The sequence below is a fragment of the Crocuta crocuta genome, unplaced genomic scaffold (assembly GCF_008692635.1).
Source record: "Crocuta crocuta isolate KB4526 unplaced genomic scaffold, BGI_CrCroc_1.0 scaffold175, whole genome shotgun sequence".
Taxonomy (NCBI): Eukaryota; Metazoa; Chordata; class Mammalia; order Carnivora; family Hyaenidae; genus Crocuta; species Crocuta crocuta.
In genome coordinates, this window is record NW_027530988.1 from 577957 (window position 1) to 594636 (window position 16680).

Below are 16680 nucleotides of genomic sequence, written 5' to 3' on the forward strand. Positions count from 1 at the left end.
AAGCATGCACTGTGTGCATGAGGTGGCCCCTGGGGGACACAGCCAGCCCCATACCAGGAGCCATGCTCTCTAGAGATCTGCAGCTGGTCTTATCTCTCCCAGGAGCCCGAGCCAGTGGAAGACTGTGTGCAGAGCACGCTGGCCGCCCTGTACCCACCCTTCGAGGCAACAGCCCCCACACTGTTGGGCCAGGTGTTCCAGGTGGTGGAGAGGACTTATCGGGAGGATGCGCTGAGGTACACGCTGGACTTCCTGGTGCCCGCCAAGCACCTCCTTGCCAAGGTCCAGCAGGAAGCCTGTGTGAGTGGCCCCTAAGACCCACCGTCTCGCCTCAGAGACGAACCAGACTAATTTCCCTCTACCCAGGGACACCAGCTCCCAAAACTGATGGCCCCCAGAGGCACAGGGCACTCAGATACTAACGCACACAGCCTCTCGTCTTCCCCAAATATTGACCCCTAAAAAAAAAAATTAACTACCAAAGACCCAACAAACTCCCCCAGACGCAGTTGTATAGAGATCCTTCACTTCTGCTGATGTAAAGACTCCTAAGAGCCTCTGACCCCTCCAGACAATGGCATCTGCTGACCATGTCTATGTAATGACTCAGTTGTTACCCTCCCACGCATGGAACTCGTTTCCTAGAGAAGCTTCCTACTACCAGACAACTGACCAGTCCCCGTCCCTTCCTCTGCTACATGAACACCCCATGACCCGCCTCCAGCTCCCCTGGGATCATGACCCACCAGGCCAAAGGCCAGCCCTGCCTAGGGTGGTCCCATTCTAACTGCCTTCTCCTGCTGGCTTCATCAGCGGGGGCCTGAGCGCAGTCCCACCTCTCTCCCCAGGCCCAGTACAGCGGTTTCCTCTTCTTCCATGAGGGCTGGCCCCTCTGCCTGCACGAGCAGGTGGTGGTGCAGCTCGCAGCCCTGCCCTGGCAGCTGCTGCGCCCAGGAGACTTCTACCTGCAAGTGGTGCCCTCAGCAGCCCAAGCACCCCGCCTGGCACTCAAGTGCCTGGCCCCAGGGGGCGGGAGGGTGCAGGAGTTGACTGTGCCCAATGAGGCCTGTGCCTACCTATTCACACCTGAGTGGCTGCAAGGCATCAATAAGGACCGGCCAACAGGTCGCCTCAGTACTTGCCTACTGTCTGCACCCTCTGGCATTCAGCGGCTACCCTGGGCAGAGCTCATCTGCCCACGATTTGTGCACAAAGGGGGCCTCATGGTCGGACATCGGCCAAGCACACTGCCCCCTGAACTGCCTTCTGGACCCCCAGGGCTCCCCAGCCCTCCACTCCCTGAGGAGGCCCTGGGCACCCGGAGTCCTGGGGATGGGCACAATGCCCCTGCTGAAGGACCTGAGGGCGAGTACGTGGAGCTGCTGGAAGTGACGCTGCCTGCGAGGGGGAGCCCCATAGATACTGAGGGCTCCTCAGCCCTCTCCAGGACCCGGACGGTACCCACCCGAAAGGGTGCTGGAGGAAAGGGCCGACACAGGAGACACCGGGCCTGGATGCACCAGAAGGGTCTGGGGGCCCGGGACCAGGATGGGGCACGCCCACCTGGTGAGGGAAGCAGCACTGGAGCCTCCCCTGGGTCTCCCCCTGGAGCTGAGGCTCTCCCAGAAGCAACAGCCCTAGAGGTACCTGAGTCTCCAGCAGAGACATTGGGGGAAGCCTCTGAATCTTGCCCCCTGAGGCCAGGGGAGGTTGGGGGAGGGGCAGGCCAAGGGGCTGAAGGACCACCGGGCACCCCTCGGAGAACAGGCAAAGGAAACAGGAGAAAGAAACGTGCTGCAGGCAGAGGGGCTCTTAGCCGAGGAGGGGACAGTGCTCCACTGAGCCCTGGGGACAAGGAAGAGGCCGGCCACCAGGAAGTCCACGTCAGTCTGCCCCCGCCAAATGAGCAGGAGCTTTCAGGATGCAGCCCGGTTGAGGAGGAGCACAAAGGCTCAGAGAAGCCAGAATCTGAGCTGAAAGAGGAGCCCAGACCAGCAGACAATAAAGAGCCTCAGCCCCCAGAAGCCTGTGGACCTATAGAAGAGACAGCCAGAGAGAAAGAGCAGGAGGGGCCCACCCTGGCATGCATGGCAGGTGAGATGGCACAGGAGCCCACAGGGCAAGGGCCAGCATAGGCTGGGCCAAGGGAGAGCGCTGGAGGAGCTGGGAGCCTAACAGCCAGAACCCTCCCCACCTCAGGCCCACAGATCTGCTTGTGTCTGTGCAGGACCCACAGGTCCAGAAGGGCTCCAAGGTCCCTCCAACCCACCAACACCACCCCTGGAGGCTGTGCAGGAAGTAGAAGGGGACAGTGTCCCAGAAGAGGCCTCTCCAGTCTCCATCTCTGATGGCCCGGATGTAGCTTGGGACTTGATGGCATCTGGATTCTTTGTCCTGACTGGTCAGTGGGCATCAGTGTTAGGAGGGAAAGGGGTCAAGGAAACAGAAGCAATCAGGGTGGGCTGTGGAAGAAGGCAGGGTGGATGGGAGGTAGCCAAAGCCTGCCCCCAGCCAGGACAGTCTGGCCATTTTGTGTCCTCAGGAGGGGTGGACCAGAGTGGGCGAGCTCTGCTGACCATTACCCCACCGTGCCCTCCTGAAGAACCCCCACCCTCCCGAGACATGCTGAGCACTGCTCTTCATTACCTCCACTCATTGCTCAGGTAACTGAGGCCCACCACCAGCACCCTGGACATTAACCTCCTGGTCATGAGGACCCTGACCCCTTTTCTTTTCAGGACACTGATTTCTTGACCTCTAAGATACCTACTTCCTCACCCCTCGAATTTTTAAGTCATTGACTGCTGACCTTGCTGACCTCTGACCTCCAGGATATTTTCATCAATCCTCCAAGTCAACACTGCTGACTTTCAATATCCTAAGGCACTACCTAAATTATCAGGGAGGGTATTGATTTACTCACTCAACAACTATTTACTAAGCACCAAGAACCTAGTAGGCATCATGCTATGTACTGGAATTGAATTCACACACTTCCAGAGCTTAGAAGTCCTTATGTTCCAGACCATGATCCTGTGACTTAGTAGTCATGTGACTATAGACTCCTGATGCTAGATCACTGCCTCTTGGAACAAACTCACGCTTTGGCCCTTTGCCCATTGCTTCCCAAAAGTACCAGGAATTAACTTCTTTTTAGAACTAGTAACAGTAAAACCAGACCCTGGGCTGCTATCCCCTCAATACACACACAGGTGCCTACACGCTGCATCCTTGGCTCTTCTTGACCCCACAGGCCTGATCTCCAGATATTGGGGCTGTCCATCCTGCTGGACCTTCGAAAGGCACCCCCGCTGCCTCCAGCACTCATTCCCGTTCTAAATCAACTTCAGGTAACCAACCATCCCTTGACACAGGTATTTCTCCTGGCCATAACCCTTCCCTGGTGGTCATTCCAGGCCACCCAATTGCCCACAGTTTAGGGCTATTCTTCTTTGCCCTCAGGACTCAGGAGACCCTCCCCTCATTCAGCGTCTGCTGCTTCTCACTCATGATGACCCTTTGACTGAACTCTGTGGACTTCAGGTTTGAGCTCCTCACTCCCAGCTAATCCCCCTTATTAGTGGGGAGAGAAGAGGGTCCCTGAACCCCTGGGTGGCCAGGCCAGAATCCCCTGCCTTCATATGTCTACAGGGTGCTGAGTTGCTATCAGAAAGTGATCTGAAAAGAGTGGCCAAGCCAGAAGAGCTGCCGTGGGACTTGGGAGGTCACAGGGAACCCTCTCCCAGCTACTGGGTAGAGACACACCAGGTAAGCTTCACCACCCCTACCCAAGACACTGGGAGCCAGGAATGACCCAGCTCAGAAAATTCTGGGAGAGAGAGGGCAGATCTGAGACATGACCATGGGGTTAGGAAAAAGTGATTTCCTTTCCATTCAATTCAATATGGTTTTTAAAAAAATATTCATTTTTGAGAGAGAGAGAGTGTGTGTGAGTGGGGAGAGGCAGAAAAAGAGACAGAGAATCCCAAGCAGGCTGCATGTTGTCAGCAAACCGTGAGAGCGTGACCTGAGCCTAAATCAAGAGTCAGACGCTTGACCACCTGAGCTACCCAAATGCCCCTCAATTCAATAAGTATTTATGGCTCACAACCCACAATCAAAATATTATGCATGTGCCATGGGCTACCGGGCAGATGAGAGGAGTGTGTTAAATAAGTTCTTTTCCTTAATTTTTTAAATGTTTGTTTATTTTTTAAAGTGGGGGAAGGGCAGAGAGAGAGGGAAACACTCTGTGTTTCAGAGTCCTTACAGCTGAGGAAACTGAAGTTCAGGGAGGTTTCTGGACCTGCTGAATGTCATACAATTAGTAAACAACAAAGTCAGAAACTAACCCAGCATTGTCTCCATAAGAGTCTCTGGGGCTGGCCCACCTCCATCCCTGTGTGTGTGTTTCAGGAAGTGGCAAGGCTGTGCCGCCTGTGTCAAGGTGTGCTGTGCTCTGTGCGGCAAGCCATTGAGGAGCTGGAGGGAGCCGCAGAGCCCGAGGGAGAGGTAGGAAATGAGATGGGACAAAAGGGTGGGGATGCAGACTCTCTGGTGGAACCCCAACATTCAACTGCTCCCTGCCCCCAGGAGGCTATAGGAATGCTTGAGCCCCTACAGAAGGTGCTGGCAGATCCCCGGCTGACGGAGCTGCAGAAGGACGGGGGAGCCATCCTGATGAGGCTGCGTTCTACCCATAGCAGCAAGTATGAGGGGGGATGGGGCGGGTGGGCAGGGGGATGTGGGGGGTGGAGACATAGCAGAGAGCTGTCAGTAAACCTTAGCTGCCAGATAATTCTTACTGAGCAGGTATCTGGATGGGAGATCATGCATTTCCACTCATTATAATTTTCACATAACATCCCCAGGTGCTAGTTTTGATTACAGACAGGGATTTGGAGGATCAGAACTGTTAAATGCCTCGGCCAAGATTAGTCAGTAATTCAGGCAGGATTCAAATCCAGGCCTGTACTCTGACCCACGATGCTGTGCTACATCTCATATTAAGATGCAAGGATGGAATGGGGTGGGGGCAGGGAGGGGTTGGCAAGGGCAATAGTTCGTTCTGCCCCTCTCTTTCCCCAGGCTGGAGGGCCCCGGCCCAGCTATGCTGTACCAGGAGGTGGATGAAGCCATTCACCAGCTTGTACGCCTCTCCAACCTGCATGTGCAAGAGCAGGAGCGACGGCAGCGTCTACAACGACTCCAGCAGGTGAGCCTGGACCCTCAGACCTCTCTTACTTGGCTTGGGAGCCTGGCCTCCAGCACTCCCTTTTCTGCAGACATTTACAGTTGATGATATTCTCCTAGCCTCCCTCTCTTCTCACCCCACCCTGGAGGATGGTCTGGTCAGTGTGAGATTCAACAATGGGGAGATAGCATCTCAGGAACAGCAAAGAAGAGAAGCCAGATCTCCCCTGCCCCTCTCTTGATCTTTGATCAAGAATCCTTAGAAATTGTGAGATTGTAAAAGATGCTTGGGTGCCCTAGGGGATTCTGGGAAGAGCTGATTGATTCTAGTGTGCGTATTAGCTTAAAATAATAAATATCTCTTGATACCACCTCTTTAACTACACTTCTACCCACGCTTCCCTCTTTATATGATGTCTTCCCCAAACCTGAGGCTGGAAGGTCCCACCTTCCTCCACCTTGGAAGGAAAAGGTGATGGAAGATACTAAGGCCTCTTATGTGGGGAAGAGTCAGGGATAAGGCTGGCTTCTCTGAACCTTCATTATTCTCTCCTGGGGTTAAGGGCCCCACAGGGATTATTCTAACATGTAAGGTATGGGAGTTTTTGCAATCTGACTGTTCCTCCAGGGCCCCAGGCATGGTGAGTGAACACCTCATGGACCTGAATGTGGGCATCAGGGGAAGAGTCATCACAGGGTCAATGTCAAAGTGGGGGACAGGGCTTTCTGCTTTCTGGGATTTCCACATACTGGCTTCCTCCATCCCAGTATCCAGAAGGTTGTATCTCTTACTGTTTGCTTGCTTGCTTGTTTGTTATCTGTTTTCCCCATTTCAAAACCATTAGCACATAGAATTTGGCGTCTAAAGTTCCCAGCTTCAGTTCTAGCTCTGTTAGGAATGAGATTTGCACAGATCTTGAAGTGTCTTTGCATTCCCAAGTCCTCATCTTTAGAATGGGGATGATAATGACTCTTGATCTCTCAAGGGTGTTAGGATAATCAAATGAATTCAGCAAAGCACTGTAGAAGTGTTTATAATTGGGCTCTAATTATTAGGGATATTCTCAGACTATCTTACCCCAGCTTCCAGCCTTTTTTCCTTTCTTCAGAGGAAAATATTACCATCCCTTTTTGGTTAAATATTCCAGAACCAATATGAGAGTCCTTAGATCACCATATTGGGCAACTAGAGCTACACACACACACACACACACACACACACACACACACACACGCTGGCTTGTCTCTCCAAGCCAGGCCCCTGGGACCCCTGCCCACTTGTGGCTGGACTCAGTGAATGTGAAATTTCTCCTGGCCCCCTCGGTTATCCAGAGGACCCTCATCCCACCTCAGGCCCACACCAGCTTTATCTAAGTCACCTGCAGACAGAGCCCTGCCTCTCTCAATGCTCCCTGCCAGCCCAACTTCCCTTTCTTCTGGTGCTTTACAAAAGCTCTCTTACTTGCTTTCTCACTTGACCCTTGTGGGAACTCCTACCAAGCACTAGTACCATTCCCACACTACAGCTGACGTGAAATGGTTCACCCAAGGGTCCACGGCTTGGGGTGGTGGTGTTGGAGCTCGATCTCAGCTCTCCTTCCCACCACATGGCCCCCTTCTCCCTCACGGCCCTGCTGTCCCCCTGCCCCCATCTGCCTCAGGTGCTGCAGTGGCTCTCAGGTCCTGGGGAGGAGCAGCTGGCAAGCTTTGCTGTGCCCGGGGACTCCCTGTCGGCCCTGCAGGAGACCGAGCTACAGTTCCGGGCTTTCAGCACTGAGGTTCAGGTGAGAAGGGGGAGAGGGGCAGGTGAAGAGAAGCATGCAGGGCAGGAGGGGCAGATTGACTGGGCCTGAGGACTGGGTCTGAGTGCAGCCTTCCTTCTGCAGGAGCGCCTGGCCCAGGCCCGGGAGACCCTGGCCCTAGAGGAGGACATCACCTCCCAGAAGGTTCTGGATGTCTTTGAACAGCGGCTGGAGCAGGTTGAGAGTGGCCTCCATCGGGCCCTGCGGCTACAGCGCTTTTTCCAGCAGGTGTGTGCAGAACCTCTCGTATGCCCACCATTGCCTGCCTTCTGCATGGAGAAGTTGGTGAGGTAGCAGCTAAATGCAGGGACTCGGGAGACCATCTGCTTTGATTCTTGGCTCTGCCACCTACTTGCTGAATGACCTGAGACAAGTTTCTAAACCTGAGCATGCCTCAGGGCTGCTGTGAGGATGATATAGGTAACACCTAAGAGCACTTAGTACAGAGCCTGCCGCTGATAAATACAGGGTAAGTATTGGCTCTTCTTCCATCCAGGCCCCTCTGTTTCCTACCAGCTCGGAGCAACACGGTTAGGCAGTGCTGCTGGGATAGCGAAGGGAGTGCTCTCAGAGGACTAAGAGGGTGATGGGCACTGGGAAGCCATGGCAAAAGAGGACAGGATCTGTCACTGGGCAGCATGTGTGAGTGGTACAGGACCTCACTCTTTCTCTCCCCACTCCCGATCGCCCCCTTTGGCCTGGCAGGCACACGAATGGGTGAATGAAGGTTCTGCTCGGCTGGCAGGAGCAGGGCCGGGTCGGGAGGCAGTGCTGGCAGCCCTGGCTCTGCGGCGGGCCCCGGAGCCCAGCGCCGGCACCTTCCAGGAAATGCGGGCCCTGGCCCTGGACCTGGGCAGCCCCGCAGCCCTGCGAGAATGGGGCCGCTGCCGGGCCCGCTGCCAAGAGCTGGAGAGGAGGATTCAGCAACAGCTGGGAGAGGAGGCGAGTCCACAGGGCCACCGGCGACGACGGGCAGACAGTGCCAGCAGCGGAGGGGCCTCTCGGGGCCCCCATAGCCCCTCACCCAGCCTCAGCTCCCTGCTGCTCCCCAGCAGCCCTGGGCCCCGTGCAGCCCCATCCCATTGCTCCCTGGCCCCCTGTGGGGAGGACTGTGAAGAGGAGGGCCCTGACTTCGCTCCAGAGGCAGACGGCAGGCCTCCGAGGACTGTGCTGATCCGAGGCCTGGAGGTCACCAGTACCGAGGTGGTGGATAGGACGTGCTCACCCCGGGAACATGTGCTGCTGGGCCGAGCCGGAGGTCCGGATGGGCCCTGGGGAGTAGGCACCCCCCGGATGGAGCGCAAGCGAAGCATCAGGTGAGAGCCCGGGCTGATTAGTGCCCAAGAGGTGGGTCCAAGTGCCCAAAAGGAAAAGACTGAAGGCGTTGGGGGTAGTGACTCCCTCCCAACCACCTCCTCTGACACTCCCTGTTGCCCCTGCAGTGCCCAGCAGCGTCTGGTGTCTGAGCTGATTGCCTGTGAGCAAGAGTACGTGGCCACCTTGAGTGAGCCAGTGCCGCCCCCTGGGCCTGAGCTGACTCCTGAGTTGAGGGGCACCTGGGCCGCTGCCCTGAGTATGCGGGAGAGGCTTCGCAGCTTCCACCGGACGCACTTTCTACGGGAGCTTCAGGGCTGCGCCACCCACCCCCTGCGCATTGGGGCCTGCTTCCTTCGCCATGTGAGTGACCCCAGAAACTTCTTCCAGGTCCTCTCCCTTCTCATGCTTCAGCCGCATCCACTTGTCCCTTCTTTTCAGTATTCATTCCCTGCCCTCCTCCCAAAGTGTGTGGTCCGAGACTCTGGGGCCCAGTCCTGTTCTCTGGGTCCCTGTGGATCTCCTCAGCCTATGTCCCTGTCCTAGAGTACAGCCCGGCCTTCACTCTCTACACGGGAGCCTGTCGCTTCTGAGGCAGACCCAGTGGCCTGTCTCTCCTCTGCGTTGTAGTGAGGATGGGGAGGAAGAAAAGGAGAGGCTTGTCTCTCACCAGATGATGGCCTGTCTCTTCCTTCCTGGCACAGGGGGACCAGTTCAGCCTTTACGCCCAGTACGTGAAGCACCGACACAAACTGGAGAGCGGTCTGGCTGCACTTGGCCCCCCAACCAAGGTAACCTTTGCTCCAACCTTCATGAGAAGGAGAGGGGCCAGGAATACCCAAAACATACCAACCTCAAAGTCTCTCGGGGAAAGAAAGCTTTCCTGGAGGTGCCCAGGAACATCGGTGACTCATAATCTCCCAGAATTGCTGAGGGTGGGATGAGCACTGGCCTGGGAGCCAAGTGAGCCTGCCTTTTTATCCTGAGGGACTTTGAGCAAGACTCTTTTTTTTTTCTTCTGGGTCTCTGTTTCTACATCTGGTAAACGAGTGCAGTATACACTCTGTCTAACTCAGAGTGCTCTGAGGAGCAAAACACGTCACATCAAAAGATATGAAAGTGACTTCAAAAGCAAAAAGCCAGAGACTGTAAGGGATTTTTTTGTTTCTCTTTCATTCTCCTTCAAGATACAGAGAATGATGGGCTCTCCTACAGCCTCTCTACCTGCTTTCTTCCTGGGGAAAGTTTTCACCGTATCTTTGGCTGTATCTAGGCTTCACCTACTACTGTCTACCTTCCCTACAGAGCTCAGCCCCCACCAGCTCCAGCACCCCCCTCATCCCTGTCTCCTCCCCAACTAGGGCTCCACAGAGAGTGGCCCTCACCTGCCCCGCGCCCTGCAGCAGCCCCTGGAGCAGCTTGCTCGGTATGGGCGGCTCCTGGAGGAACTCCTAAGGGAAGCTGGGCCTGAGCTGAGTTCTGAGCGCCAGGCTCTTGGGGCCGCTGTGCAGCTGCTCCGGGAACAGGAGAACCGTGGCAGAGACCTGCTGGCCGTGGAGGCAGTGCGTGGCTGTGAGGTGAGGCCATGGCTCATGACTCCAGTTCACACTGTCTAGCCCTGTGGCCTTAGACGCAGTGTGGCTGGTGACAAGAGAACTAGACTCAAGGTCAGAGGGCCCAGGCTCTTAATTCCTAATCAGCTAGATGGCCCTGGTCAAGGCCCAAGGCCCACCCACTTCTCTGGGCCTCAGTGTCCTCATCTGTAAATAAAGAAGCTGTGTCCTGCCTGACATCCCATGTGCTTTCCCGTTCCATTCCCAGTTCTTCTCTTTCCTTCTCCACTCTGCACTTCCCCCTGCATCTCAACACCCAACACCTACCTTATTCTCCCCCACCTCGTTTCTTCTAGGCCAGCAGTTCTAGAACAGGGAGGGAACCTGCCTCCTCTGGGATAGACCTCTTTCCCGTACAGTTCTTTACTGATTCTCTTCCTGGGTCAGAATGATGCTTCATCCCTAACATGCAAAGATTTCCCCATGGGAGGCTGTAACCCTACTATGCAGCATACCTTCTGTCTTAAGAGGCGGGGTTATGTTGCTAGGCCAGGTGCACTAGGCATGGTGACATGGATCGATTCTAGGCCAAGGCCCTCAATGATTTCCTCACTCAGACTGAGAACCAGTACATTAGGACCCTTGCCCTATAAATCTCATTTATAAAAATTTCATTTTTATTCCCCACAAAATATACTCAAAGGGTCCCAGGGCCAATTACCTTTTCTTTTCCTTTCCCCAGACAGATCTGAAGGAGCAGGGACAGCTCCTGCACCGGGACCCCTTCACTGTCATCTGTGGCCGAAAGAAGTGCCTTCGCCATGTCTTTCTCTTTGAGCATCTCCTCTTGTTCAGCAAGCTCAAGGGCACTGAGGGGGGCTCAGAGACCTTTGTTTACAAGCAGGCCTTTAAGGTACAGTGCTGGAATGGCGGGAGGTAGGGAGGGATGGGACAAGAAGTCATGCTCTTCTTGAGAACTCAGGATGTTATGAACATTCAACACCAACCAAGGTTCAGAATCTGCATCATCTAAAACAGGCTTTGACCTTAATCAACCATCAGCTTAAGATGTCAGGGGTGATAGAAATTCCTGTCATTGTCATTGGGGTTTTCCTTATCATTCATGTGGGACACTCACAAGGCATTCCAAGCCAGAATGGAAGAGAACCTTTCCCATTAAGAATATTATGTGCTTTCTAGGAGCACCTGGGTAGCTCAGTAGACTAAGCGTCTGACTTTGGCTCAGGTCATGATATCACAGTTCGTGGGTTTGAGCCCTGCATCAGGCTCTGTGCTGACAGCTAGCTCAGAGCCTGGAGCCTGTTTCAGATTCTGTGTCTCCCTCTCTCTATGACCCTCTCCTGCTCACGCTCTCTCTCTCTCTCTCTCTCAGAAATAAATAAAACATTTAAAAAATTTTTAAAAGAATATATGCTTTCTGAGTTAGGGGCCGTTCCTGGGGGTGAGGAGAAAGGAGTCTGTCTGTCTGTCTATCTATCTATCTATCTATCTATCTATCTATCTATCTATCTATCTATCTATCTCTAGCTTCAGTTGATGGAACCAATGGAACTGAACCTGAGATGAGAGAGGTGAGATGAGGGAGGCCTTGCCTCAGGAAACAGCTTTGTTATTCAGATAAACATCAGTAGAGACCTATAGTCCTAGCAGCACCTGGCTGGTTCAGTCGACAGAGCATGCACCTGCTCAGTCGATAGAGCATGCACCTCTTTTTTGTTTATTTGTTTACTTTTGAGACAGAGAGAGACAGAGTGTGAGCAGGGGAGGGGCAGAGAGAGAGAGGGAGACACAGAATCTGAAAGGGACTCCAGGCTCTGAGCTGTCAGCACAGAACCCTAAGCGGGGCTCGAACCCACAAACCGCGAGATCACAACCTGAGCCAAAGTCAGATGTTTAACCGACTTTAACGCCCCGAGCGTGCACCTCTTAATCTTGGGGTTGTGAGTTCAAGCCCCATGTTGGGTGTAGAGATTACTTAAAAATAAAATCATTAGGGGTGCCTGGCTGGCTTAGTCAGTTAAGCGTCTGACTCTTGTTTTTGGTTCAGGTCACAATCTCACGGTTCGTGGGATGGATTCCTGCATCAGGCTGTGTGCTGATGATATGAAGCCTGCTTAGGATTCCCCTCCCCCACACATGTGTTTTCTCTCTCTCTCAAAATAAATAAACATTTAAAATAAAATAAAATATTTTAAAATAAAATAGAGATCTAAAGTCCTAGGTCAGGCAGTGCAGCATGATTCTAAGGGTTTCTAAACTTTGCTCCCCTACATTCGTTGCCGCTCTTTAAGGGCAAGTACAGTATAGAGAAAAAAGCCTAGGTTCAGAATAAGGTAGACATGGGTTTGAACCCTCTTTCTCTGCTAAGCTGTGATAAGCCCTTGGGCAAGCTGCTTCCTGTCTCTGGGCATTCCCCGTCTGTAAATTATGGTTGTTACAAAGCCTACATGTAGAGCACTTGGCATGTGGTAGGTGTTGAGCAAACATTTACTGAACATCCACCAGATGCCAAGCTAAGTGTAGTGCTTTTCCATGTGGTACCATCTAGCCAGGATTCACTCTGTCTTCACCCACTCTCCTCCGCTCTTTCTCAGACTGCTGACATGGGGCTAACAGAAAACATCGGGGACAGTGGCCTCTGCTTTGAGTTGTGGTTTCGGCGGCGGCGTGCACGAGAGGCATACACTCTGCAGGCAGCCTCACCAGAGATCAAACTCAAGTGGACCAGTTCTATAGCCCAGCTCCTGTGGAGACAAGCGGCTCACAACAAGGGTACTGGGCAGGGCCAAGGGAGGCTGCGCTTGGGGTCAAGATTATGGGAGGTTAGCCAGAGCATGTGGAGACTACTTGGGAAAACAGGGTGTGGGATAGAGAAAGAACGACTTAGGAGATGATTCAAGATCTGACTTGAGAGATATTGCTGACATAGAAATTAGTCTAAGGTGTACCAAAAAAAAAGAGGAAGCTACCAATTTCAGAAAAGCAAGAACAAACGGCAGGACAAAAGGGAATGAGGGAGTGCTCACTGGACCTGGGGTCCAGAATGTCCTTGCTGTGTGACCTGAACTAGTACATGTGTTTTGTTTTGGGTTTTTTTTTTTTTTTTTGGCTGGGTTTTTGTTTATAATTCTCTGAACCTTATTCCATTCATCTGAAAAATGGAAAGTAACAGCTACATCTCAGTGTGATAGGCCCAATTAAATAAGGTGATATATATGGACACACTTGGTAAACTATAAATGTGTGTAAAAAATGAAGGGTTTGCTCTTAATACCCACGATAAAGGGCATAAGGTAAGTATTAGAAAGTGGGTGGCCAGAATGCCAAATAGGCAGGATGCAACAAATAAGAAGCAAGAGACGGATGTCTGAGGTGGAAGTCAAGGAGCACCATTACCGTCATATAGTGACAGTCGACAGCAAGAGTAACAGGAGATACCAGATGAATGAGAATTGGCAAGGAGCAAAAGAACAGTCTCCCATTCCAGTGCTAGGACTTGGAGCGAAGAGGGGCTGAAGGAGGTTGGTAACAGGGTCTCTGTTCCCTAGAGCTCCGAGTGCAGCAGATGGTCTCCATGGGCATTGGAAATAAACCCTTCCTGGACATCAAAGCCCTTGGGGAGCGGACGCTGAGTGCCTTGCTCACTGGAAGAGGTGAGGGCCAGAGTGCTGGGGGGTGGCCCCCAGAAGTCAAGACCTTGAGAGTGAGGGCGCAGTTGGGAGGCGTGGTGGAAAAGTAAGGAAGGGTAATGAGTGGACATGTCTTCCCAGAACTTGTGGGACTGACTGGGAGGCCCTCTATGAGACTGAGGGTCACTTCAGAGAGCCAGGAGGGCTTTCCCACACCACCACCCCACCACCACCCCCCTCTCTGCAGCCGCCCGCACCCGGGCTTCCGTGGCCGTGTCATCCTTTGAGCATGCCGGCCCTTCCCTTCCCGGCCTCTCACCGGGAGCCTGCTCCCTGCCTGCCCGCGTCGAGGAGGAGGCCTGGGATCTGGACGTCAAGCAAATTTCCCTGGGTGAGGCACCTCTCAAGGGGTGGCTCTCAACAGCTGGGTCATTGTGGTGATGTTCAGGCTGCTTGCTGCTAAGCAATTCCTTTTTCTAGCCAAGTAGCCCAGTTGCCATGACAACTATGTACAGCTTCCCCATTGCTAAAAGAGCCTTCCATCTGGTTGCTAGGGTAATGCTTACAGCAGCCTGTTGCTAAGAAGCACTTCCTCTGTACCTCTCTCTCTAGCTCTCCTTGAGTTTCTGTGGAAACTGCTCAGCTTCCTGTTGTACCCTCCTGGTTCACCACGGCAATCCTTATAGTTTCCTGTCGCTTCTTCCCTGGTTGCTCTAATGATGCTGCTGACAATTTCCTGCCTCTTGGTAGGGGGGTTCTCTTGCAAATGGATTGCTATGGTGACTCACAGCTTCCTGTTGCTATGGAGCTTTTTCTTCCCTGATGGAGCAGCTTGGTTGCTTAAGGTAATTTAGAAGGGTTCTATACCCCGCTCTCACCCTAGCTTCCCCTCCAGCCCCAGAAACACTTGACTCTTCTGGAGATGTGTCCCCAGGACCAAGAAACAGCCCCAGCCTGCAACCCCCCCACCCTGGGAGCAGCACTCCCACTCTGGCCAGTGGAGGGATCTTAGGGCTGTCCCGGCAGGTAAGTCCCTGCATTAGGGCTGGGAATGGGGCGATCTGCTTCAGCCACTTTCTGGGTGGGATATTCTGATCATTCGACCCACGGGGGCAGGGGGAACCAATGAACCTGTGCACCCAGCAAGACCTCAGGTTGTATATATTGTCCAGTCTGTCTTCCTCCTCTCCCATAGGCCTGGCTGAGAGGTATCAAGGTCAGAAGTGAAAAAGGAATCTTAAATAAAGAGCCTTGGGAGCACGTGGGTGGCTCAGTCAGTAAAGAGTCTGACTCTTGACTTCGGTTCAGGTCATGGTTTGTGGGATTGAACCCCACGTCGGGCTCTATGCTGACAGCTTGGAGCCTGTTTGGGATTCTCTGTCTCCCTCTGCCACTTCCCGACTCCCGCTCTCTCTCAAGATAAATAAGTAAACTTTGGAAAAAAAAAAAAAAAGGAGTATAGTGCAGGAGTGGATGGAAAGGGGGTAAAGTCAATATTTCCAAGCATTTGGACTTGGATTAAATCAGCAAAAGTCAGGAACTTTGAGGAGGACAGAGAGGTGAACTGGCAGGCTTGGGAGAAGGGGAGTATAGAAAAGAGGACATTTCCTTACGCTTTAAGTTCACTGCACTTCCTCTCCTTTCAGAGTCATGCCCGAGCCCTGAGCGACCCCACCACACCTCTGTGACCTGGGTGAGTCCATACCCCCTCTCCACGGCATCCAGCATGCCCACCCTCTTGCACGTGTTGCCCTCCTTCCCCCAGCTACTTGGAAGTCAGCTTCTTCCCTCTCCCAACTCATCTCCCTCTTCTCTCCTGGCTTCTAGAGAAGATGGAGAACTTGGCTCCAGCCCCACTCTCAGCACATTTGGGGCTGGGATGGCAGTGGGATAGTGGAGGACTGGAAGAGCACTGCCTGCCTCCTTTCCTCTGCTTCCTGGACAGAGAGGTCCGAGGACCAGCACGTTTCCCCGCTGCTATGTCTAGCTCTCTCCAGCCGAGTGCCTTCCTGCAGGAACCAGAGTGACCACACTTGCTTGCCTTCATACTCTGGAGGCGGAGTGATCCCTCATCCAGTCCTGCCCCATCCTGGGCTGCTGCGTACTCCCAGGACACGGCTCCATGCCAGCCTGAGTTTTTCCCTTTGTCCTGTCCCACCCGGACTCTCCCTGAGAACACTCATCTCTGCCAGGTCAGCTGTTGTTCCTGGGGCCTCCATTCTGGGGTGCCACAGGAAACAGAGCTATGCAATCCATTATAGGAGGGTGGGGTGGGGAGCTGCAAACGTTATACATGTAATTACTGTTATTATAATACTATTGTTATATTAAATGTATTTACTCACACTTCGTCTCAGCAGAGCGAGAACAGACCTCTGCAGAGCGAGAAGGGACCTCTGTGTTGAGGTGATACTGCTAACTTGAGCACTTCCCCTCCCCCAGTCACTAACTAGAGCACAGAAAATAAAACCAAGGCTTCGAGGTACCCAGTACCCCTTTTGGGCCCTGGGTGTAAGAAAATGTGCCTTCTTCACAGTGGCTCCCAGAGGCTTAATGCACCCTTTGAAGTTCCTCCTCTCTCCCTGCACCCACTTCTTGAGGCTGAGTTGGTCACAGTTAAGATGGGATCCAGCACGGTCCAGCGGTTCTCAAATGAGGTCCTCAGACCACAGTACATGAGAATCTCCTTGGCTACTTGTTAAATGCTAACTCCTGGCCCTGCCCCAGAGCTACTGAAACCAAACGTCTGGGGGTAAAGCCCAAGATTCCTCATTTCTCATTAAGCTCTTTGGGTGATCACTAAGTGCCTGAAGTGATTATTTCTGAACAAAATGGCCGAAGGAGGACAGGACATAGGCAGACAGACACAGCGCCCTGTGCCTCAAGACACCTGTTTATTGGGGACACAACTCTGCGACAGGGATGACAGGAATCGTACCAAAAATAGCGACGTCTACAGGGCCCCTTAAGGGGCTAGAAGGGTACAGTGCCCCCCACCCCCACCCATTGTACAAAAATAAACTCTCACGCCTATGGACCAGCAAAGACTGGCAGAGCGGCTCCTCAACAGGGACACAACCCTCTGCCAGCCCTGGGACCCCGTTCTTTGATCCTCACCCCTGCCACTTCTAAGGCACTGTGACTCCCCTGGGCTGGGTGGGTAGCGCC

The 16680-nt window shown here is 53.4% G+C and overlaps 1 protein-coding gene across 2 annotated transcripts; it reads left to right on the forward strand.

Moving 5' to 3' along the window:
* The first annotated feature begins 833 nt into the window (after positions 1-833).
* Positions 834-16078, forward strand: ARHGEF40 (Rho guanine nucleotide exchange factor 40). 2 transcript variants are annotated; one of them, XM_077770332.1, is made up of 22 exons: positions 834-2094; positions 2228-2401; positions 2543-2663; positions 3254-3350; positions 3463-3543; positions 3652-3768; positions 4417-4512; positions 4594-4709; positions 5089-5215; positions 6855-6977; positions 7080-7223; positions 7701-8311; positions 8438-8672; positions 9014-9100; positions 9671-9886; positions 10605-10775; positions 12478-12655; positions 13432-13536; positions 13760-13903; positions 14408-14538; positions 15159-15205; positions 15340-16078. In XM_077770332.1, exons 1-21 carry the CDS (start codon positions 1224-1226, stop codon positions 15198-15200), a joined length of 3987 nt encoding a protein of 1328 aa, XP_077626458.1. In that variant the 5' UTR covers positions 834-1223; the 3' UTR covers positions 15201-15205; positions 15340-16078. The 2 variants fall into 2 exon arrangements, with proteins under 2 accessions (XP_077626458.1, XP_077626457.1); XM_077770331.1 differs by lacking the exon at positions 13760-13903 and having other exon boundaries at positions 1149-2094.
* The last annotated feature ends 602 nt before the right edge of the window (positions 16079-16680 follow it).

What these genes read in the sequence shown, in the direction of transcription:
- ARHGEF40 (XM_077770332.1), top strand. Translation starts at nt 1,224, where the DNA reads ATGGTCGGACATCGGCCAAGCACACTGCCCCCTGAACTGCCTTCTGGA. An exon ending in TACCTCCACTCATTGCTCAG is followed by an intron (nt 2,664 to 3,253) that starts GTAACTGAGGCC and finishes TTGACCCCACAG; the next exon opens with GCCTGATCTCCAGATATTGG. An exon ending in CTGAACTCTGTGGACTTCAG is followed by an intron (nt 3,544 to 3,651) that starts GTTTGAGCTCCT and finishes ATATGTCTACAG; the next exon opens with GGTGCTGAGTTGCTATCAGA.